This window comes from Vipera ursinii (genome assembly GCF_947247035.1).
Source record: "Vipera ursinii genome assembly, chromosome: 10".
NCBI lineage: Eukaryota > Metazoa > Chordata > Lepidosauria > Squamata > Viperidae > Vipera > Vipera ursinii.
Genome location: NC_139520.1, coordinates 10182522 through 10207638, shown reverse-complemented (window position 1 = coordinate 10207638; position 25117 = coordinate 10182522). Strand labels below are relative to the sequence as shown.

At 38.8% G+C, this 25117-nt stretch overlaps 1 protein-coding gene across 1 annotated transcript in view; it reads right to left on the bottom strand.

The window, feature by feature from the left end:
• Positions 1-12747: 12747 nt before the first annotated feature.
• ADAMTS18 (ADAM metallopeptidase with thrombospondin type 1 motif 18) overlaps positions 12748-25117 on the bottom strand; it is a gene marked incomplete at its 5' end in the record, with an annotated part of 85302 nt that continues 72932 nt past the window's right edge. Inside the window, 4 exons of the mRNA XM_083370508.1 lie at positions 12748-12966; positions 16856-17003; positions 21512-21724; positions 23111-23302. Of these exons, the coding sequence (XP_083226634.1) occupies positions 12851-12966; positions 16856-17003; positions 21512-21724; positions 23111-23302 (669 nt within the window). The 3' untranslated portion in view covers positions 12748-12850. The remainder of the gene's footprint in view (positions 12967-16855; positions 17004-21511; positions 21725-23110; positions 23303-25117) is intronic.

The following is a 25117-nucleotide window of genomic DNA, read 5'->3' as shown; positions in this document are numbered from 1 at the left end:
CTGCCGAGGAGAAAAAAAAAGGACAGAAGGGGGCCAAGACATCAGCATATGAACTGAATTCTAAACTAATCAGGGCAGAGAAAAAAGGGTGTATTTTTACACAACACATAATTAAACCTTGGAATTCATTACCACAACATATGGAGCTGGCTACCAGCCTAGCTGGTTTTGGAAAAAGGATTGGATCAATTCATGAAAACCATGGGAAACTGTAGTATTGGCCTTGATGGCACGGTGATTGCCTCTTCAATGATAATATGTAAGGAGATGAGTAGGTTTCTTGTAAAGGTGGTTGGCTACTGTGAAAATGAAATGATAGACCAGATGAATCAGGAGTCCAATCCAACCGGACACTACTTATGTTCTGATGACTGAAGTCTCATCCCTTCTATTTGTCTGCCAATGCTAGACAGTCAGGAAAGTAAATTGCAATAGATTACAATGCTGTGACCACTATCTTGTTTGTTTTCTCACATACACAAACAAAGCTGCTGCTACTCGTCTGGGAACTTAAGGTTTGTCTTACAAATTTCTGCCCTCAGAAATGTATTAGAAGTGTTATTAGGCTTACATTAATATTCCACCGTCTGAATTATCTTTGACTGGTTTATAGAATTTATTCAAAGAAGTTGGTGAATGGATTGATTGGATTCACTGAAGTGAAGCAGTTCAATCACTTCCTATATATACAGGGAGTGCAGAATTATTAGGCAAGTTGTATTTTTGAGGATTAATTTTATTATTGAACAACAACCATGTTCTCAATGAACCCAAAAAACTCATTAATATCAAAGCTGAATATTTTTGGAAGTAGTTTTTAGTTTGTTTTTAGTTATAGCTATTTTAGGGGGATATCTGTGTGTGCAGGTGACTATTACTGTGCATAATTATTAGGCAACTTAACAAAAAACAAATATATACCCATTTCAATTATTTATTTTTACCAGTGAAACCAATATAACATCTCAACATTCACAAATATACATTTCTGACATTCAAAAACATAACAAAAACAAATCAGTGACCAATATAGCCACCTTTCTTTGCAAGGACACTCAAAAGTCTGCCATCCATGGATTCTGTCAGTGTTTTGATCTGTTCGCCATCAACATTGCGTGCAGCAGCAACCACAGCCTCCCAGACACTGTTCAGAGAGGTGTACTGTTTTCCCTCCTTGTAAATCTCACATTTGATGATGGACCACAGGTTCTCAATGGGGTTCAGATCAGGTGAACAAGGAGGCCATGTCATTAGATTTCCTTCTTTTATACCCTTTCTTGCCAGCCACGCTGTGGAGTACTTGGACGCGTGTGATGGAGCATTGTCCTGCATGAAAATCATGTTTTTCTTGAAGGATGCAGACTTCTTCCTGTACCACTGCTTGAAGAAGGTGTCTTCCAGAAACTGGCAGTAGGACTGGGAGTTGAGCTTGACTCCATCCTCAACCCGAAAAGGCCCCACAAGCTCATCTTTGATGATACCAGCCCAAACCAGTACTCCACCTCCACCTTGCTGGCGTCTGAGTCGGACTGGAGCTCTCTGCCCTTTACCAATCCAGCCACGGGCCCATCCATCTGGCCCATCAAGACTCACTCTCATTTCATCAGTCCATAAAACCTTAGAAAAATCAGTCTTGAGATATTTCTTGGCCCAGTCTTGACGTTTCAGCTTGTGTGTCTTGTTCAGTGGTGGTCGTCTTTCAGCCTTTCTTACCTTGGCCATGTCTCTGAGTATTGCACACCTTGTGCTTTTGGGCACTCCAGTGATGTTGCAGCTCTGAAATATGGCCAAACTGGTGGCAAGTGGCATCTTGGCAGCTGCACGCTTGACTTTTCTCAGTTCATGGGCAGTTATTTTGCGCCTTGGTTTCTCCACACGCTTCTTGCGACCCTGTTGACTATTTTGAATGAAACGCTTGATTGTTCGATGATCACGCTTCAGAAGCTTTGCAATTTTAAGAGTGCTGCATCCCTCTGCAAGATATCTCACTATTTTTGACTTTTCTGAGCCTGTCAAGTCCTTCTTTTGACCCATTTTGCCAAAGGAAAGGAAGTTGCCTAATAATTATGCACACCTGATACAGGGTGTTGATGTCATTAGACCACACCCCTTCTCATTACAGAGATGCACATCACCTAATATGCTTAATTGGTAGTAGGCTTTCGAGCCTATACAGCTTGGAGTAAGACAACATGCATAAAGAGGATGATGTGGTCAAAATACTCATTTGCCTAATAATTCTGCACTCCCTGTATATATCTGTGCATGCATTTAATTATTGGAATGGATGGAACTGGAGTAGAGGTGGAGATTTGTCCAAATCAATTCAGACTTCTGGATTCGATTAACTGTGTGAATCAGTCTGAGCGGTCAAATCACATTGATTTGAATCTTCAAACTGAATTACATTTGTGGAGCTTTTCATACCTCTGGTTTCTAGAATTGTATTCTTTCTCCTTCATGAAGGGCAATATTAAAATTTTAAAAGTTCTTCAAATTCCTATCAAGATTCTGGAGTGGAGGACTTTAGTTAATGAAGGAGAGAACTTTCCTAGATCTAAGGAGAAGTTTCCTGACAATGAGAACAATTGATCAGTGGAACAAACTGCCTTCAGAAGTTGTAGGTGTTCCATCACTGGAAGTCTTTAAGAAGAGACAGTCATTTGTCTGAAATGGTATAGGGCAGGGGTAGGCAACCTTGCTGAAGGGAAAGGGAGAGGTTTCCAAGCTGAGCCATGCTGGCTCAGGAATTCTGGGAGTTGAAGTCCACAAGTCATAAAAGAGCCAAGGTTGCCTACCCGTGGCACAGGGTCTCCTGCCTTAGCAGGGGGTTGGACTAGAAGACCTTCAAGGTTCTTTCCAACTCTGCTATTCTACATCTAGATAAAACTAGAAAATACAGATAACAAAATTAAGACAGTGACTTGGGCAATTTTATCCTATTGCATTTACAAAAGAGACTTGTTAAAACCTTAAAGAACTCTGTGTGATGAGTCAAAGAAGAAATGAAGATAAATCAAATCCTACAACAAATTTGAATTAAAGTTGAAACAGGTAAAGAAAAAGTGATCTAGTCAAAGACATAGATCTCTGGAAATGTTAAATATAACTTACCACCTTGATAGATGAGTAATTTTAGATTATTATTTTTTTCAGGATAAAACATAGTATTTTAGAAATTGACAGAAAAAAGCCAGTTATAATAAAGTGGGAAGAACACTTTATGCATGGCTATATTTAAGAAATCTGAGCCTCTAGGTGTGGTTTCATGTATACCAGTTACACTTCCACTAAACATTGTTGGTTTTGAAAATAATAGCTGTGCTTTATTTTTAAGAACAAACTTGCATGGTTATTTGTTCTTTAAAGTACTAGTGACACTCCCTTCCATGTGTACACAACATCAGCTGCAGAAAACAGGCCCACAAAGTAAGGTTTCACAATTTAAGGCCAGACACGATCCCTTTTTGTGGGACATATAATTACAGTGGTGTTCTTTGAATGGTTGCCTTGAAAGTTAAATGCCAATTAATGAATCCCAAACTGGAGGGGTGTGGCAGAGATGATAGAGGGGATTGGGGTTTGGTTGTTCAAGAAGCCAGAGACACAAATGAACACATCTCAATTTCTGTAAAAAAAAAGGAGATTTAGACAGCATTAAGAAGACAATTGGGGGGACAATGAATTGGATAATGAAACACATAATCTCAGAATGGGGTGGGCTCTCCCTCAGTATAGATTTTATGAAAAAACTGAATAATAATCTATATGTAGGAGCAGAAGAGAGTGGAGTTAAGAGAGTCATCAGTCTGGAGTCATTATGTTGCCACAAAGAATCCAAGTACAGTCCCTGTTGAATTCCACTGACTCTTATCTAGCGCCAGTTTGGTACAGGGTGTTAGATGACTAGATTCTTGTGTGTAGGCTTGAGCAATAAATCCTGTGAACCACAACTTCATGTATGGACCTGATTCTTTGTGCCTGACATTATAGGAGGCATTGTAATAGTTAGTGGGCATATATTTAATCCTTTTTTAATGTTTGTAATTTTGTATTTTTATTCTTGCCCTGTTCACCGCCCTGAGTCCTTCGGGAGAAGGGCGGTATATAAATATTATTAAATAAATAAATAAATAAAAAATAAATAAGTTCCATATTTTTGTCAGAATTGCAAAACAAACAAACAAACCCTGTATTTCTATTATCCTGTAAAGTGACTTTCTACTAACTCTCCTTCATGGATGGCAATTAAAAAAAAAACCCCAAAAACCTAGAGATATCACCAAGGATCCAGAAATACAGATAGATCCCAGAAGGACCTCTAGAATAGAATAGAGCTGGAAGGGACCTTGAAGGTCTTCTAGACCAGCCCCCTGCTCAAGCAAGAGAACCTATTCTCAAGAATTGAGAAATGGCTGTTATTTGCAAGCATTGTGAATTCTATTTAGGTTTGCATTGGAATTCTTTGTCCCACTATATGCTGTAGTGTATATATAACTTTTCACAGCCACACAAAATCATTTCATCAATACCAAACAATTAAGGTTTGTACCGGAAGAGACAATCATTGTCTGTCTTTAATTTCAAGTGAGCTTCATTCAAGCTTCATTCATGGGTTTTCAGGTTCCTTCTACCAAGGTATAAAAGGTAATGGCACTTTTGTGATTTCACCATGTCTACATAGAAGATTCAGTGGGTTTTCAGCTATGTACCGGAAAAAATCAGGCAGCTACAGAGAAGGTTCATATACTTCAAAAAGCTATCATGTGGTTTATTTGGTTTTTGGCTTTGTAAAGGAATGCAAAAAAGTATAAGGCAGGACCACTTGTTGTCCCTTGGAATCCATTTGTAGCCCTTTTATAGCCATGTTCTTTTCACTCTGTGTGATCTTATGGCCAAACTACTTGTTTGTCTGCCTTAGTCTGTGACTTTGTGTCCACGTCGTCCCTTCGTAGGATGTGGTTCTTCCCCCAAAAAAATGTTGCATTGCTTTTCTTTGGGTTTAAGGTGAAGCCCATGTCTATTTGCCTTGAAAGAACAAAACTATTCGCATCCGAAAGAAAACATGATAAGCAAAAACTAATACTCTATCATTATTTCCCTCGTGTTAATACAATTTATTTAGTTGAAGCTATGGATTGCCGCTTCTTCGAAAGCTTCAGAAGTTTCATTTGTTAAGCCCAGAGCACATGTCCTTGCTTCATCTATTATTTAAAATGTTTAAGTTTTAAGAATATATGCAGCTTCATGGCTTCAAAGAAATGCGCCAGTTTCCAATCTTAACTTCCTCCTCTAATATGCTATGAGCAGCTATCATCTAGTTCTTCCTTTAGAAGTGCCATCAACTTTCCCACCCGCCAAAAAGAGATGAGAGATCATCTGATAATTCTGGGGAGCAGTCTCAACAGTCCTGTAGTAAATTTGACTGGTTACACCCAGCATTACAGCTCGTGGGTGAGAACACCTTTTTGTCTTCTGCAGCTAATACAAACCAGACAGCTGGCCAATGCAAGTTTAAAAAGTTTATCAAGAGGAAGACCCTCCAGAGCAACGGGCCAGAACACTAGAGAATTCCAAATACCGATTCAAATGCAGAGCAAAAGCAAAAGGCACAAAGATCTAAAGTTGGACACAAATGACTGGAAGGTGGTTTAATATAACCCTGGCTGCTGACAAAGCTTGATTAAGGAAGTTACTGTCCTCACACAGACATGCTAGTCATCTTCGTTCAGTTCTTCATGGCTACTGGTGTGTTCATGGGCTCGGCAATCTGTCAGAATCCCACCCTCTTTATCTGAATTAGGTCTTATCAGCTCAAGCTCTTTGTCTCTTGAAGCTGCAACAGGTATATGACTGCAATAAGGGAGAATATCGGTATCACAGGGTGGATATGAGGGGTCTTTGGTTTCTCTGAGTTCTTAGCTAGACTAGCACTGATGGTGTTACCTAGTTGGGTAATGAAAGCATCTGTAAGAAGACAACCAAGATGAGAGGGCACCAAGGACCCCTCATATCTGGTTGCCTTCTGGCTTTACAATCTGGTCTGCCTCTTTAGTCTCATAGAGGTCAACAAGACCTCAACACCATGATAATCTTCTTGTAATTAGAATATGTTTCTATCTCTCAAACATTTGTGACCTAGAGTATTTTTGGTACAATTTCCTTATCTACCTTCATTAGCCATCTACTCATTCACATTTAGCTTCTGTTAATGGAACAGACATTGTGATCTTTGTGGGTCATGTAAACATGATAAAGGTAACATTTCTCAGTTTTGTAGCTAACCCTTTTCTCCTCCACTAATCAGTAACCTGAAGTGGGTAATCCAAAGATCAAACAGTGATACTCTCTCACTGGATGTCTAAACCATCCCTTTTTTATGAGGGTTTTTTTTTTACATTGAACGTATTTATTAAAGGTATACAGTTTCCAACAAAAATTGTGACAAAGACACTCAAGAGGTTACCATAAGAGGGAGGTTAAGAACATCCAGAGTACCATGTCAATTTGATTTATCACCTGCTTTCCAAATGATGGCATATGCTTTCTTCACCTCTTGAGAAGTCCAATGGAGTTCAGGAGTGAAAAAAGGAGCTGGCTTTCCTAAATTGGTAGAAAATATAAGAACACTGCTGAACTTAAAAATTAATGGAAGGGAACATAAAACAGTGGTTTGCTATGCTCATTTGAAGATGATTAGATGATTTTTTGAGTCCTGCATTTATTTGAAAGGAAGATAACCCTAAATTTCCCCTCAAAAGAAAGAACAGAAAAAAGAAATACACCAAAATATACTTTATTTCCCTTGCAAAGTAAAAGTTGTAGATATATTGGAACCAGACCTGAAGATTTTTCCTTCTTTCCAATAAATGTGGCCTTATATTACATTTGGGTCTAAGTATGTCTGCACACACATAAGTATTTAAGTAAGTAAGTATTTCTGTCTTTTTCTCTCTCTTTCAGAAGCAGGAGCAGAACAAAAGCAAAATAATTACGGCTTAAAATTGCCTTAAAACCAGATAAAGGTAAAGGTAAAAGTTCCCACGCACATGCGTGCTAGTCGTTTCCGACTCTAGGGGCCGGTGCTCATCTCCGTTTCAAAGCCGAAGAGCCAGCGTTTGTCCAAGGACGTCTCCGTGGTCATGTGGCCGGCATGACTAGACGCCAAAGGTGCACGGAACGCTGTTACCTTCCCAACGTTGTGGTCCCTATTTTTCTACTTGCATTTTTACGTGCTTTCGAACTGCTAGGTTGGCAGAAGCTGGGACGAGTAACAGGCGCTCACTCTGTTACACGGCACTCGGGATTCGACCCGCCAAACTGCTGACCTTCTGATCGACAAACTCAGCATCCTAACCCACTGAGCCACCGCGTCCCTCTAAAACCAGATACCCAATTTATAAAAAAAAATATTCATCCCATCTGTATATGCCAATCTTTCTCTCATGTTCAAACATATAAAAATATATAGATACTAACAAATACATTTACTCTTAGCTTCCTTCCAATCAACACAGTTAAAAATAAGGGAGGAAAAGCAGGGAATAAAAGGGTTAAGTAAAGGATACCTTCCTAGAGAAGAAAGTCTGGGGATTTAAAAAAAGGGATAGAAAAAGAAAAGCAAAGAGTTATATTCATAAAATGCATGTTATTCTAAAAAAAATACTAATCTTGAGACTCATCTTCAAAGAAAATCAGGTTTTTCAACAGCAGTGATGTTTGCAATCCGTGGCACTTCCGGCCAATTCTTTTGTTTTTAACAAGTTATTTCTAAGATGTAAAACAACCCTCTCTCCCACTCCCCAGTCCCCCTCCCAATTTAAAGATAATTATTTGGGGAACCAACTCATTTATGCCCAATAATGCTTTTTTTAAACTGCACTTAAAGAGCTGTTTACTTGAATGCACATTGGCTAAAGATTAAACTGAACCTTAATTGTGTTTATGCAATCACAATATACCTTTTTTTTGTGCATGAAGCAAGAGAGCCGCATACTATAGTAGTTTCTGGGCCAAAGCAATGAGTTAAGGGGAATTTAATGTCTCCTTTCTTTTCCTGCATATATGTTTCTGAAACTGCTGTTAAACAAAGCTTCCCTGAAGCCACTGGGAGTTTTCTATGAAATGCAAACGGCAGTTTCGAATGAAAATTTTAATCAGGATAGTGAATGAGGAAAAAATGATGAACTTTTCCTCCCAAAGGTCTGCTAAGGTTCTGCTCAGAATATAGCAGTTAACCTCCCACTGTGTTTGGCTTCAAAACTGTCGTGTCAACCCAAAGTGGAATTTCATCATTCCCCCTTTTTAACTTTATAGATAGGATCTAAGAAATCAAAAGAGTTTATTTGCTCCGTGTTGTGATAATTGATTAACTGCACACAGTAGGCTTGAAAGTGGAAAGGAGCACTAAGTAACCCTGATTAGAGAAATTGGTTAAGTTTGTTTAGCATACATTTTTCTTAAGCTAAATTATAACCTTTTTGGTGGCCAGTAATAAATAGCTTTGTCTATAAACCAATATGGTTGGAGGCTAAATAAAGAAGGAAGGAAGGGCATGGCTTCTCCAGGGCTGTGGTTTCCTGACCATGTTGTGAGGCCCAAAAAAATATATGCAACTCATCATGATATTGGAACGACTATATCAGCAGAGAACTCAAAAAACATCAATGTCTGGAAATGAATTTTTTTTTGCCTAGATGTCAATGGGGGACATTAAAAGTCTCATTAATTTTTTAAAATGTGCTCGCAAATGAGCAGGTTTTAATACAGATAGCCCTCAACTTGCAACCACAATTGAGCCCAAAATTTAGGCTGGTAGGTGAAACATTTGTTGAGTTTTGCCCCATTTTACTACAACCTTTCTTGCCACAGTTGTGGAGTGAATCACTGCAGTGGTTAAGTTAGTAACACGGTTGTTAAGTGAATCTGGCTTCACTTTGCTTGTCAGAAGGTTGCAATGGATGACCCTGGGACAGTGCAACCATCATAAATATGAATCAGTTGCCAAGTGTCTGAATTTTGATCACATGGGATGCTGCAAAGATTGTAACTGTAGAAAATATTCATAAGTCACTGTTTTCAGTGCCATTGTAACTTTAAATTGTCACTAAATGAACTTTAAGGGACGCGGTGGCTCAGTGGGTTAGGACGCTGAACTTGTCGATCAGAAGGTTGGCAGTTTGGCGGGTCGAATCCCGAGTGCCGCATAACAGAGTAAGCGCCTGTTACTCGTCCCAGCTTCTGCCAACCTAGCAGTTCGAAAGCACATAAAAATGCAAGTAGAAAAATAGGGACCACTACGGTGGGAAGGTAACAGCGTTCCGTGCGCCTTTGGCGTCCAGTCATGCCGGCCACATGACCACGCAGACGTCCTTGAACAAGCGCTGGCTCTTCGGCTTTGAAACGGAGATGAGCACCGGCCCCTAGAGTCGGAAACGACTAGCACGCATGTGCGGGGGAACCTCTACCTTTAAATGAACTGTTGTAATTCAAGGACTACCTGTCCTGAAGCAGTGCACCCAAAATGGGTCAAAACCTGATACAAAAGGGATCCAATTAGCAAACTTGTCTTTTTTTTCACTGACTCACATTTTTCAGTTAGACTGATGATTTGGCCTGAATTATTAAACCAGATGCCTTCATATCCTTTGATGATTTGGAAAGGCTTTTGACCTGAGAAAAATGGAATGACTCAATTTTTTGAAGCAAGTTGGAATGATCAATCCAAGTGATGATCTAAATCAAACCATTGGTCTAATCTGAATAGGTCCAAAACCACCTTGCAAACCCTAGTAAAGACTAAGAGGCACGGGGGGGTGGGAGGAAGTAAGACACATACCTTAATTGATGGAACCACAGAGGAACAAGATGGACTACAGGGAGTTAAATCAGGGTTTGCTTTAACAGCAACCTGGTCTCCAGACAACTTTGGTTGTCATTACAATAGTGAAGATGCTTGAACAAGCCATGCATTCTTCACCCACTTTCATAATATATGTGTTATTGTTAGCAGACTGAAATACAAAAAAGATAGGAAAAAAGCACCATAAAACAAAAAAGACTACATTTAGATCTAGCAAAATACTAAAAAAAAAGAAATTGCTTTCTGATGATACTTCAGTCACTCCCTTCCATTTATATTGCCAACCTCTAGCCATTCTTTAAATATTTAAGCTTTGCATTAAACCTTAGTAATGATTGCTAGTTTCTATTTAAGTCTTAGAAACCATATTGCAGATGTCTAAATCTGCCTTGCTCTGTGATATATGTTATACAAGAGAACCAATCCTGCTTCAATTTGGTTAAAAAATCTGTTGTGGATATATACTATCAATTTTACCATTGAGGCATAGTCTCTAGTTTGATATAGTAGGTAAAGTGTCTCTTTTCCAATTGGTTTAAAATATGGCTCATTAATTTGCATCCGGTGTGACATGGGATTGCAACACGAAACAAGTGCCATGATTTGATACTCTATGAAATAACCAATAAGTCTGAAAAAGCACAAGATCATAGATATGCAAATATCATTGAGTACAGCTTCCATAGTTTATTCAAGACTTGTACAGGTACCAAAACATAATGAAATAGAGTATTTTTATTACAACTTATAAAACAATTAAATAGTACAATTTATGCTTTAAGTTTCTTCTTTTTTTTTCCTTTTACATCACAATCTATATTTCTATGCAACATTTATTTGCATTGCCATCACTTACTTGGGAAGCCAGTGATGAAATTAAAAAGAAGGGAGAGCTATGCATTAATAAATTAATATTTTTACATCAAATAATAAAATATGACAGTTGTAGAACACCTTGTTGGAGAGAAAGATCTCTCATTTTAAAATGTTCAAGGATAGTCTACTCAAGATTGTTGGAATAATCATTTCTTAATGCATCACATTTCATGTTGTTCCTTGCAAAAAAGAAACTGCTAATTTTGACCGACCACTTTCTGACATTAATGTTGATGTGTCTAATTTTAGATCAGAAATGATAGTTTAGATTGCCATAAAGCTGAACTTCATTCATCCAAGGATGATGTGGGACTGGCTGGAAAGACAAAAATGTCCAGTATAGCCATGCCCCAGAAAATTACATCAAAATATAAGCTTCTTTAGCCATATTGGTTTTAGCAAAAAGATCTTGTATTCTAGTTCACCATCTGAGCATTCAAAATCTATTCTTTTTCTATTGGATACAAGTTGTTTTTCTACTTATTCCATGAATGGTGAATCCACAAATATCCAAAAATGGGCTGTATTTGTGTGCCAACTGTCTAGATCAAATATTTTCCAGCAGAGAAACACAAGTGTACAGGACCAGCAGTTTGACTAACAGAGAACTATACATAATATGCTTCTTTTTTTGATAAAGAAAACACAGAGAACTTAAAAAAAAACTAGTCAGCTGTCCTTGGCTCAATTGTCATGTTCATCAACATCCTTTAAGAACAGGTTTTTGACTTACCATGGCACACTTAATAGCTGTATTTGCACAACAACCAGATGACTGTATGGTGTGGTTAGTTTATGGCTTAATGTGTTCCATAAAGAAGTTGGATATGTATTATATGGCAAATAATAAAAAGAACACAAGACAAGGGTAAAATTAACCAGATGTAGCATGTTATCTGAATGCAGTTGGTAGATCTTTAAATAACCTGTTCAAAATATTATACAAAACTAGCCAGTGCATTTAATCCTTGAGCCTATAAATCCGTGCTTGTATTTAGCATGACTGATCATACCTGGAAATGCAGGTTCATTTCCTGGCCCAGTTCATCTAAATGATTCCATAAAGAAAGAAATATCTTTCAAGTGGTTTGCAGATGGAATGGAGAAAAGAAATATAGCTATTTGTTTGCATAAACTTTCAAGTCATATTCATAGCATTTTGCATTTAAGTTTGAATTCAGCAAGATCAATCTCTGCCACTGCCTGAAACGGATTAATGAATTTCATGCAATTCCTACTATTTTGACAATTTCCTTCTCATTTCATTTAATGTTTGAATAGAAAAAGATCTGGTTTTCACAAGTAACACTCAAATTCTAAAACAGCGAAATCAATTTCAATGTTTAATGTAAACAAGAAGATGGTGGAATTTTCGAATGATAATGAGGCATAGTCCCATATCTAAGAGGTTCACATAGAATGAAACTTTACTTTGCTCATCCAACGCAGAAATGCTATTTTAAAAAATCTCAATGGGCTTTTCTTGGAGGATCATCCCAAGGCATGCCAGCCCATTCAAGTGGCTAGTAAACTATGACTGATTTATTGCTTATCCTGGGAAAAGGAACACAATAAAGCAAGGAATTCCATTTTGATACCGCTCTTAATTTCCCAGCAGCACCTTTAGAAAACAGAAAAGCACCTTTAGTCTTGGATAGTGCAGCACTGTCTTTGTCTAGATATCACACCTTTGTTTTGTATAGCAATTCACAGCAGCCATCATTGTAATTAACCTAAAGAACATTCTCCTTCTTACGAAGGGCTCAGCTGACAAACACCATATTAGCTAACATGTCTCCATAGTATGTTTTACTTCCCTATTTTAGGTTCTCTGTATTGACTCTGTAGTGAAAAAAAAATGGACCGCTATGCCAATCCAGTGTAGTTGGGGTCATTTTTGGCCATGAAGAGTGAAGATTACTCAATCTTATTCCATCCTACGTTCAAAATCCAGTCCTTGAAGATTCATCATAAGGTTTACCACCGCCATTACTGCTCCATGTGTTAAGAATGTCACTGTTTTCCTTGGCAATTTAGGTTAACATTTGGCTCACAAGTAACTTTGACAGAGGAGGATCAACCTGTTGGGAGTGGCAGCCTGAAAGGATCAAATCAATTCTTCCATGTGCACGATTTGCAGCACTGTTTGCCATAAAATTTATGATTGCAGACGCCATGTTGAGGAACCAGGTGGCACCAAGCAAAGAAGTCCACACAAGAAGGATCGTCTGTTTTGATGAAATTATAGACAGTATATTTAGTTTACAATTCAAATTAAGCACAATTAACATTTCACTCTGTGTATTGTATAGCCTTTCATGTCCTATCAGGTTAAACATTTGATGAGAACTGTTAAGAGAATGTTTCAGGGACTTAGCCTTTGAATATGCAACCAGGCTGTTTTCTGTGGACTTATTTGCTAGAAAGAAGCTATCAGCTAACAGTTTGTGAAATTAGAATTTTGCATGATACAGTATTTAGCAGAGTAGTGCTGATCCAGTTGAGGAATGGAGAGAAAAGGATCTCCACATGCAAAAAAAGGATGCCCATAGATTGTATTCATTTTATAAATTATCTTTTCAGATCAAATCAGTTGTTTTAAGACACTGCACAGCCAAATAATTGATTTGTGGTTCACGTTTCCTTCTTAAAGCACATAATCATGTAGGTCCTCTACATTAAAAAACAAACTGTCAACGCTGCTAACATTGGATGTTCTTGCTTTGACAACATGTGGAGATGCAGCCATTTTCCTTCTTATGCTTTACTCTTAGAGTTAGAATTAGATGATACTGGGGGGGGGAGGAGAAATGTGCATGGGAGTTAGTTAGACATAACACTATTGTAACAGTGTGAGAACCAAGGATTTTTTAAATAAGAGATCATAAGAATTGGCAGGCTGGAGAACTGGAGGGAGAGCCTGCATTTCAGATTAATTGGAGAATGTGATTTATGACTGTTAATCGGAGGAGGGAATTGTGTTTGATACTATGTGCTCAGGGGAGGGGAATTCAGATTTTGGCTTTGACAGTGTCAGCGCTGATGTTATGCTACTCGAATAAAGATTATTTAAGGTAAACAATGCCTCAAACTTCTTTGAAGAGTTTCATCTGTCGGAACCATGACACAAACTACCTGAGCATTAAAGTACTGAAATGAATTAGGAAAGACTGTAGCAAAAGTCAGCTGATTCTGAAATAAAAAATAACAACCTTTTAGTTTATTCTTAATAGCTCATAGCAAAAAGGCAAAGGAAATTGCCAGTACATATCAGAAGATTTAGTATTGTCTATGCGAGAGATGGGGGATCTTCTGGATGGAGAGATACCCCACAGTTATGGGAATGAAAGAGCCCCAGAATGATAATGATGGTGATGGTGATGATGATGATATATAGCAGTTAGGGCACTTCACTCAAATCCCACACAGCCCCTTTTCATGAGCATTTGGAGTATGTTTGACCATGCACTTCCAATCCCCAAATGGTATTGATTTTTAGCAAAATGTAGTTTTAAAAAATGTGACGTGGCTCCAAGCACATGGGGGTTTGCTTTCCTGGGGCCACATGATGTCAATTTCTGCTTTCTAATAACCAATTTCAACTTTCCATAGTTGCAGATTTAAAAAAAAACAGCCTTATCAAGACTTGTCATTGACCCTGGGAACTTTTGTGGACAAAGTGGAGGTAACATAGCTGTATAACTTTCCATCTTTTGTTTAGAGAAAGAGAATAAAAACACCTGGCTGATACAGCGTCTCCAGGGGGAAAAGCCTGACGTTCTGAATTCATTGCAACTCATCTTCCATGTAGGAGCACTCTATAAGACTAGAAAATCGAACCATTTTGCACCAAAAACTGTTTGCTATTTTTCCAGTTCTGGAGAAGCAGATTGTGAAACTTGGGGGGTTTTTTGTCAATAGCCCAGCCAGCTACAGCATGCATGGTTTTCCTCCAAGAAAACTAAATTGACTTATAGTTCGTAGTTTACAGGACTTTACAGGATACTCAGAACGACCAGTGGAGCAGATCAGCTTGTCTAGAGAAGCATGCTCATTTGCCCTAAAAAGCTCTCTCTCTCTCTTTTTGCCCTCGTCATCTCTCCTCAATGCTTCACTGAGCAATGTGGTGAGTCAATGAAAGTGTTTGGCCCTGTTCGCTGATGGAGACAGATTAAAACCAGTGAGGAAATAACTGATCTCCAGAGCCCAGTGATCTAGTTGTGAGAAAGCAAAAAAGAGGTTTCTATCTCTAAAAGAGAAGGCTAAACAAAATAAATGAGTAATAGGATCCAGTTAGAGGAGTTTCGTTCTACTTTGCTTCCTCGCATTAGACAGAAATTGGGTCTGTGTGGATAGGGCAAAACGAAAAATGGGTAAAAGGAGCCACATTAATTTACTGGAATAATACTTTTTCAGAGATCCAGGTTTCCAGGCTTATTCCAGAAAGGTTATGTTCTGGAAGGAATCAGTCAGGAGCTCTAGAAGGAAATAAGTTCTGGAAGGAATTGGAAAGCCATGATTTTGGATAGAATTTTTTTCCTTCTTGCTTAGCTAGGATGCAGCAAGTTTTGATGGCTCAGAGGAGGTTCTGACAAGCCCACCCTTCAAAAGCCAGACTGAGGTCTACAAAGATGGTAACCCCACCCTTCAAATTGGTTACAGTCAGCATGTGCAAGAAATTGGTCATGCACAGAGGCTTTTCTCTGACGAGTCTTTCTGTTCCTGCAGAGACAAGATGAGTGAGAAAGACCTCATTCCACTGGATGGTAGTTGCAATGGTCAGAGATACTTTTGTTTCCTTTGCAGAAGCTTTAAAATATTCATCTTCATAGGAATTATTGTCAGAATAACATGATAACAGAATAACAGAGCTGGAAGGGACCTTGGAGGTCTTCTAGTCCAACCCCCTGCTCAAGCAGTAGACCCTATACCATTTCAGCAAATGGTTGTCCAGTCTCTTCTTAAGAACTTCCAGTGTTGGTACACCCACAACCTCTGAAGGCAAGGCATTCCACTGTTTAATAGTTCTAACTGTCAGAAATTTTTTCTCCTTAATTCTAGGTTGGATCCATCCATCCATCCATCCAAGTTTCCATCCACTGCTTCTTGTTCTGCCTTCAGATGCTTTGGAGAATAGGTTGATCCCCTTTAATTTCTGGCAGCCCCTTGAGATATCGGAACACTGCCATTAAATCACATTCTTTTCATTAAACTTACTAGACATACCCAATCCCTGCAACCAGTTGGACTCTTCGCCCATGGACTGTACCACACCAGGCTCCCCTGTCATCCATTGTCTCCTGGATAACTACATTAAATTGCCTATACTTCCAATCAAGTCTACTGAGGTGGCCACATTTTAGCAACTTGGTATGTATCAGGCAACTCTGTGGATGCCTTGGGGGATAAACTGCAGCTCAGGTCAAGGATACCTGCTTTGCATGCAGACAATCCAAAGTAGGGGATGCTCATCTTCATTTAAAACAGGTGCCACCTGCAGGCCTGCAGCTATCTCTGGCCCCTGAAGACCAGCATATTGTAATTTGTACAAGACAGAAGGGAAAACATGACTGGAAAGATTTCACATGAACTACAGTTAATTATAAAAGAAATAAAACCCAATTTAGTCTGTATCAGTCTATCTGAGATGGTATAGGTTCTTCTGCTTGAGCAGAGGCTGGACTAGAAGACCTCCAAGGTCCCTTCCAGCTTCTATTCTATTCTATTCTATTCTATTCTATTCTATTCTATTCTATTCTATTCTATTCTATTCTATTCTATTCTATTCTATTCTATTCTATTCTATTCTATTCTATTCTATTCTATTCTATTCTATTCTATTCTATTCTATTCTAGTTTTTGACCTGGTCTCAGCCATCTCCTTTGGACAGCAATTGGCTGAGTTTGCACAATACACTTAGTTCATCTATTATCTTAAATTGTTTTGTTGTTGTTGTTGTTGTCCCACATATCACTGCATTGAAACAAACCAAGCAGGTTAGATTCACATAATATGTTCAGCCAAAAAAAACTTAGCCAAAGTTAACATTAAGTAAGCTTAATGAAAACACAATTTTGGATCTGTAATTGATCCAGTCAGTGTAAGATCATTTTTACCTTTCTTCTCTGGAGCAAGGCAGAAATTAGTATTGCAGGCTTGTGACATTGTCGGTTTCTGATGAAATAGACACCCAGTTGCTGGCTGGCCTTGAAAGAGACACTGCACACTCCGTGTTTGTACTCCCCCACCACATGTCACTGTGCACTATAGGTGGAATACAGGAATAAGAAGTTATAGTCAAAAAAGTCCATTAAATCTTCACCCATTCCCTATTTTCTATGTATACCTATGACTTATGATTTAGGAGCACAACTGAGTCCAACATTTCACTGCTAAGCGAGGAAGTTGTTAAACGAGTTGCTTCCCCTTTTACAACATTCTTTTTGCCACAATTGTTGAGCGAATCACTGCAGTTGTTAAATTAATCATGCAGTTGTTCAAGAAAATCTGGCTTCCCCTGTTGACTTGGCTGGTTGAAAGCCCTCTGGGAAGATTACAAATGGTGATCACATGGATCCTGGAATAGTGCAATTGTCACAAATACATGTCAGTTGCCAAGTTGCCTGAATTTTGATCACATGACCGTGGGGATGCTGCAATGGTTGTAAGTGTGAAACACGGTCATAAGTCACTTTTTTCAGTGCCGTTGTCATTTTAAATGGTCACAAAACAAATGTTTGTAAATTGAGGACTACCTATAATCTTTACGCATAAAGCTGCAGTTTTGACCTGGGACTAAGCAGATACTGCATGATTTAAAGTTCCCTATATAGCCGTTGAGTTCATGGGATGAATTTGGATCATTTAGTTTCTCTATGCTCATAAACTCTATAGAGTGGCTGTTATGAAAATAAAGTGAAAGAAGACCCACTTAAGTCATTTTGACTTTCTCCAAGGAAAAGCCACGATTTATATATAATTAATACTTTAATAAATTCTTCTCTTTTTGATGATCTCTTTATAGAGATTATGACCATCTCAAAGCTATCAAAAAAGTATTTTGGCTGAACTCAGGATCATTTCAATGTATTTTTTTTTTAAAAAACAAATAGTTGCCATAGAAGTTACTCTCCGTTCCTATATCTATTTATAGGATATAGTGATTTCAGTTCGTATTAAAGTTAATTCTAGTTCATTAATAGTTTGTTTTAGGTTGTAGATGTTGTGCTCTATAATTGATATTTTTCAATATGAAGTTATTTAGTAAGATATACCTACTTTGGCATTAGTACTCATTTTTCCCCCTAAGGGCTTGATTATTATAAGTGAGATTAACTGGCTCAAATTTACTTCCTAGTTAACATAGTTTCTATTAAGTAGAGACTCCAATTTTGATTTTAGTGATCCAAATCCAACATTATACGACACTTGCTCTCACTTGAACATCACTCCATCTCTAGAACATACAACATAAGAGTTAATAATAGGGCTGAAAGGGACCTTGGAGGTAGTAGTAGTAGTAGTAGTAGTAGTAGTAGTAGAGTTGGAAGGGACCTTTGAGGTCTTCTATTCCAACCAACTGTTCAAGCAGGAGACCCTATATCATTCCAGACAAATGGCTGTCCAATCTTTTCTTGAAAACCTCCAGATATGAATCACCACAACTTCTGAAGCTAAGCCATTCCAATGATTAATTGTTCTCATTGATTGCTCCATAGTTCTAGCTTAGATTTCTCTTTAATGATCTTCCACCTTGTTACTTTTTGCCTACACCTCAAGTGCTTTGTGGAATAGCTTGACCTAATCTTCTGTGTGGCAGCTGCTTAAGCACCAGAGTTTTGTTCAATCTGATTCAATATTATCTTCTCTCTTGACCTCAGAACTCTAAATATACAGAAATACAGCAAATGGCCTTTTAACTTTTTTCACTTCTTTCATCTAGAGTCACTTGATAGCAGAGAATAGCCTTTTGTAGGCAAATTGTCTGCTGTCCCAAAACTTCTCATCTGCTTTTGCTCACTGCCAAATCTGAAAACCCATCAACTAGGCTGAACTTGTACAGAGGTGCTGAGAGATAAGCACACTTTAAATTATTCCTTCTTTGCTTCTTTTTTGGAATTTATATTGCCATGGGCAGTTAGGAAATTTGAGGAACCTGTCTGCTATTCTATGCAGGAACAAATAATGAGTTATTACAAGTCTGCCTAGAAGAAATTCCCTGAAGCACTGGTGATGTATGTGAATTTGTCTACCAACGCTGTGTCCACAAGACAAAGACAATTATCTCCATCAGATTATTCAACCTGAGCATCCTCTGTGAGCTGTCAAATGAATCTTAGAGACATGTGACCCATGCAATATAATAAGTTCCAAAACACAGAAATGTGTTTGCAAGGCAACACTCGAATCCAGACATCACAGTAGTAAGAGAAATCCAGACAGCCTTTGTTGGTCCTTGGATACATGCATTATGCCCAAAAACCTTAAATGGTTCAACTAAGCACATTGGTTTGTGCTTAAATTGTAAGCCGCCCTGAGTCTTCGGAGAAGGGCGGGATATAAATGGGATTAAAATAAAAAATAAAAATAAACTGCAGTGCAAGTCTTTGAAGAATGAGTTGGAAAAAAGCACAAAATGCACAGGATTACAACTGTAGGGATTTGATGAACTGAGAGACAATCTTCAGCTGCAACAACTTTTTTTAAATTTATTTTAATTCCATTTATATCCCGCCCTTCTCCGAAGACTCAGGGCAGCTTACAAGCTTAGCAGTAGCCTTCATTCTATGTATATGCCTGCTTACTAGGGCTTTCACACACACCCCAAGCGGCATTATTACAAAGTCAGCTTAATTGCCCCCAACAATCTGGGTCCTCATTTTACCTACCTCGGAAGGATGGAAGGCTGAGTCAACCTTGAGCCTGGTGGGACTCGAACCTGCACTAATTGCAGGCAGCTGGTGTTACTTAAGGAGGCATTAGCCCACTGCTCCACCAAGGCTGTGGTGGACTTAGCTGCACTAGTATAATTACAGGTAATCCACAAATTATGAGTGTAATGGGGCATGCCCACCATGGTCATAAGTTGTGATGGTTGTAAAGAAGGACATCATGAGACTGGCCTGATTTTATTATCTTTTATTCTATGGGGTGTTTTTGCAAAAGGAGAAGGAGAAGGGAGGAGAAGGAGAAGGAGAAGGAGAAGGAGAAGGAGAAGAAGAAGAAGAAGAAGAAGAAGAAGAAGAAGAAGAAGAAGAAGAAGAAGAAGAAGAAGAAGAAATTGCTTTTCTGCAAAAATGTAAAAAAAAATGGTCATGTTACTGTGGGATGCGGTAAACAGCTGTAAATGTGGACCAATTGCCTAAAATGTGATCATGTGATCTGGGGGCGTTGGCAGTCAGAATTTTGAAACTGACTTGTAAATACTCAGTTTACATAGTCACTAAATGATTGTCAGTCAAGGACTACCTGTTTGCTAATAACATTGGTCATCACCGGAAATGGCCTTTCGTTTACCAAAAGATGGTTCCTGCTTTCATTTTACATTCTCAGACTCATTTAGGATTTCTCTGTGCTGATATTATCACTAAAGATGCTAGTGCTGTCCTTGTTTTCTTGAGTTTTTCACCTCAGCATTACTCTGCAGTCTCCCTTAATGGCCTAATTCTTTGTGCTTTTATTGTAGGAAGCTAGAGAAGCTGCATTCTGTGCAATGGACCGTAGAATACTTACACCTGAGTGTAAGAGTGTCAAAATCTCAAGCCAGACTATGAACATCCCAGCAAAATAACATTTTCCATTTTGAAAAACAACATGAAAGTTGTTGCTTTTCCTCAGATTGAAGAATGATTCTTAAAAGGCAAGGCACTATTACAGTACAGTACTAATGCTATTCATTACAACAGCTATATGGAATTTCCTTGCACAGAAATATTGTTCATGAAAATGCTGTCTGTAGATAGAAGGTAATAATGATGAAAAAAGTCTTGTCTCCAGATCTAACATCACCTGGTGGTTTTAGGAAAGACAAAGCTGCCTTCAGGTGCTTTGGAGAATAGCTTGACTCCCCCTTCTTTGTGGCAACCCCTGAGATATTGGAAGGTTGCTATCATGTCACTCCTAGTCCTTTAATGAAGAGAAGGACATGATAGCAGTGTTCCAATCTCTCAGGAGTTGCCACAGAGAAGAGGCAGTCAAGCTATTCTCCAAAGCCCCTGAAGGCAGGACAAGAAGCAACGGATGGAAACTAATCAAAGAGAGAAGCAACTTAGAACTAAGGAGAAACTTCCTGACAGTTAGAACAATTAATCAATGGAAAAACTGCCTCCAGAAGCTGTGAATGCTCCAACACTGGAAGTTTTTAAGAAGAGACTGGATAGCCATTTGTCTGAAATGGTATAGGGTTTCCTGCCTGAGCAAGGGGTTGGACTAGATGACCTCCAAGGTTATTATTATTACTATTACTATTACTGTTGTTGTTGTTAGACTGATCCAAATGGACATTTAGTTGATTCTTATGTATCATCTTATATGTTTGTTTTTAATGTATTACTCCCTTTCTGGATAGGGAAGCATCCCTGGCTCCTTTTTCCAAATAGCTACACGCAACCCAGTATTCGCAATGAAGAAGCTGGCATAATTATAGGCGCCTATCTGTCGGCCCTTGCACAATGATGACCCATTTCGCTCTTTATTCCCCAATAAGTTCAAGGTGCTATGAAAAAAGGACTTGCTTATTCATAGCCACTTAGTCTGCACCTGAACTTCCTTACCGGCTGCCAAGGTGAAGAATACCACCCAGATATCCTATTGTACAGAGGATGCATAGGACATGGTCCTTGCTGGCACACTTCTTCCAAATCAATGCTCGGCTTCTTAAGATTTCGACAGCGGCGCAACGGGAAAGTGATCAATTTGCCACCAATACTTTTCTCAATGCACTGCATTTCTCGCCTCCTAATACCTGGCCCACAGGTAGCAGAACACTGGGGAAAATAAAAGACATACAGAGGTTCATTTAAAGCTGGTTTGCAAAATAGATAGCCCACCACCAGACACACTGCAGGCTCCAGATCTTCCCAAAATTGGACTTTTTCTGCTTTTGGAGATAAATGGGAATATGAGTACTTTGAGCCTTTCAGAACCTTGGACGACCTATTTTATCCTTATAAAAAAAGGCTCACTTTGGGTTCTGGCCTCATCAGTTTTTGGAAGGTGGCTCTTAATAGGTTAAATAAAGCCCACAATGGCTCTTCGGCTGCCCAATGGGGCATGTGTCTGATTCCAAAGGTATGTCCATCTCTGGTGTTTAAGACCACTGGACATCTTCAAATACCTCACATCAGGTCATACTATTTATCCAGTCGGACCCGTTTTATCTACACAAACTTCATTCACATGGCAAGCTCCAATTTGTTAAATAAATCACTATCACACCTCTAACAGTTTTGCAGATACAGTAATCATGGCTTCTTTGACCAATACTTGCCTTTTTTCCCCTCTCTTTTTCTAAAAATAATTCTATCTTTGGATACTTCTGTAGATTAGCCTTAAAAGTTTGGACAAGATGCTCATGTGTGCCTTCTGGTCAGTCTTATCCAGACAAGTCCCTGCTGGGCATTTTGGTGACATTTTTCAGAAGTGGTTTTTCATTGCCTTCTTTGCAGGACTGAGACAGTATCACTGGTCCAAAGCTATCCCGGTGGCCAGACACTATCCCATGGCAGGATTAAAACTCATTAGCCCAGTGCTTTTAATCACTATCTCAAATGGCTCTCTAAAACAGGGGTCTTCAAACTTGGCCCTTTTATGATTTGTGGACTTCAACTCCCAGAATTCCTCAGCCAGTGCCTGGCTGAGGAATTCTGGGAGTTGAAGTCCACAAGTCATAAAAGGGCCAGGTTTGAAGACCCCTGTTCTAAAACATCCTACTTGATGTCTTTACTGATGATTGTTGTTAATTGCGAAGTTGCGTCCGACCCATCGCGACCCCCATGGACAATGTTCCTCCAGGCCTTCCTGTCCTTTGATGATAATACTGATACTGATGATTACTGATGATAGCAAATTGCATTTTGCATGTTTTGCATTCATTTGCTTCAGCTCTTTATTCCTCTCAATTTAATATTGTTTCCCTTTGCCTTTATCTATTAGGCAGTAAAAAGCTTCTTAGTGAAAGAATTATGAGAAGTAGGAAAATAAACCCCAGAGGTCTTCTTGATCACTCCTAATTTTAAGTTAGAGCAGCAAAGTTCCAAGGTTCTTAAAACTATAAAAGGGTGGAAGGGACATTTTTAACAACAGATTATGTATTATTGTATATTTTTCACGTCGTGTTTTGTTGACAGGCCTCATTCGATGACTTGGTTTACCTCACTCCAAGCAGAGATCACCCATTGAAGACGCTCGTTTTTAGGGCATCGTCCCAACACGCAAGTCTGTTGCAGTTCTGGCTTTGTTTCACTGTTGCACAAGCTCTCTGGCACAATTTTTAGGATGGATGTTCCTACACTTTTGCAGAAAACTTCACGTTTCATTATGCCTCGTCCACAGGTTTTGGAACACTTTATGGGATTGGGAAAAAAAAGTCTGGTGTTAGTGATCTTAAAAACTGAGCCCGTTCTACTGTCATAGGACAATAAACCAAATAAATTCTATCCCATTCTGGGTTATATACTGCATATAACCCTGAGTCCTTCGGGAGAAGGGTGGTATACAAATTAAATTAAATAAATAAATATATATATAACTCCCATCTTCCCTCTAGGAGAAAATCCAACATATAAGGTTCCCAGAAAGATTTCAAGTGCAGCTATTTATTTATTTTATTTCCATCCTGCTTTTCAGTTTAACAATTGTAGTAGTTTACAATGACCTAAACCAGGCTCCTTTAACTTCATCACGGGCCTTAAAGCTATGTTTAAATTGTATATTTAGTTATCTATGGGGCAGGATCAAATTATATATCCCTAGTCATCATTTCTTAGGCTTTTCTGAAACAAGGAGAGTGTCAACCATTTCCGCCCCGCTTAATATACTCCACCAATTAGGCAGGTTCTGCCAGTATTTGGCAGGAATTAGCTCTCAGTTAGAGCCACCAAAAGTTCTCAGATTCATACATTAAGCCCTCTGAAAGCTGACTTTTGATTGCATTTTGCAAAAAAAACCACTTCACCTTTGCCTTACTGTATCCCAAGCACCAAACATCATCTTTTTTCGCTAGTCATTTCTAACCTATTTTTTAACTCGGGCTAATGATAGATGAAACAATATGTTTCAAAAAAGTAAGATAATACTTTGTCTTAAAGAATGCTCATTAAGAGAAAGAATTTGACAGGGGGTGCTTTCATAGCTGGAGCGCCCCCCCCCCGCTCCTTTCTTTCAGAAGAGGCTGAAAGATTTTTGCAACAGCATATTCGCTTAAATGAAATCTGTGATATGTCTGTCTTGGCAAGTGTACAAAACAGCAAGACTTTGTTTCACTCCAGTGAAAAAGCTGCTAGACATTTCATATCTTTCAGAAAAGGGGTGTGTGTATACATATTGGAATTTGCCTGAGGCCCTATGCTACCAACTATGCTTTTAAGAGCAGGTTTTTACTATATTATGATATTAGGTTGCTTGAAATGATACATTATCTAAAGGGGGGGGAAACATCGTTCATTTTGCTGGTGCTGCTGATCATCACTGAACATTTAATGCCTAGTTGGAAAAAATGAATTTAAATGTACTTAGTGAAGTAATTAATAGTAGCTGTCTCTACCTTATTCAGGGTTTTTTGTATTAGTACTCTGCTACGGAATGTTTAATTTTCCCCAGTTCCAGCTGGTGTGTCATTTGTCGCCCTACCTGGGGGTCTAGTGCAGGGGTCTGCAACCTTGACAACTTTAAGACTTGCTGGCTGAAGTCCACAAGTCTTAAAGTTGTCAAGGTTGCAGATCCCTGGTCTAGGACAACTCAGCATGGCTAACTTGCCACGGCCAACTTGCCATGGACAAAATGAAATGTGAATGACAAAAATTAAAATAATTATTTGTTTAAAATACTTAAATTGAATTGTCAAATTGTCCCGCAGAGAGTTGTCCCACGGTGAGTTGGCCATGATAAGTTGTCCCTGGCTGCTGAGAGTTGGTCACAGGGAGTTGGCTGCGGCAAGATGGCAGCACCATGTTGTTCCATTCCATTACCTGGAGTATGCAGGAATTGTGAAGGTAGCACAAACTCTTATCACCACTTGCCTGGACTGCTGCATGGACTGCTGCATGAGCTCTGTATGGAACTACCTATGAAGATCATCTGAAGCTATTTTATTTATTTATTTATTTATTTATTTTAATTCCATTTATATCCCGCCCTTCTCCGAAGACTCAGGGCGGCTT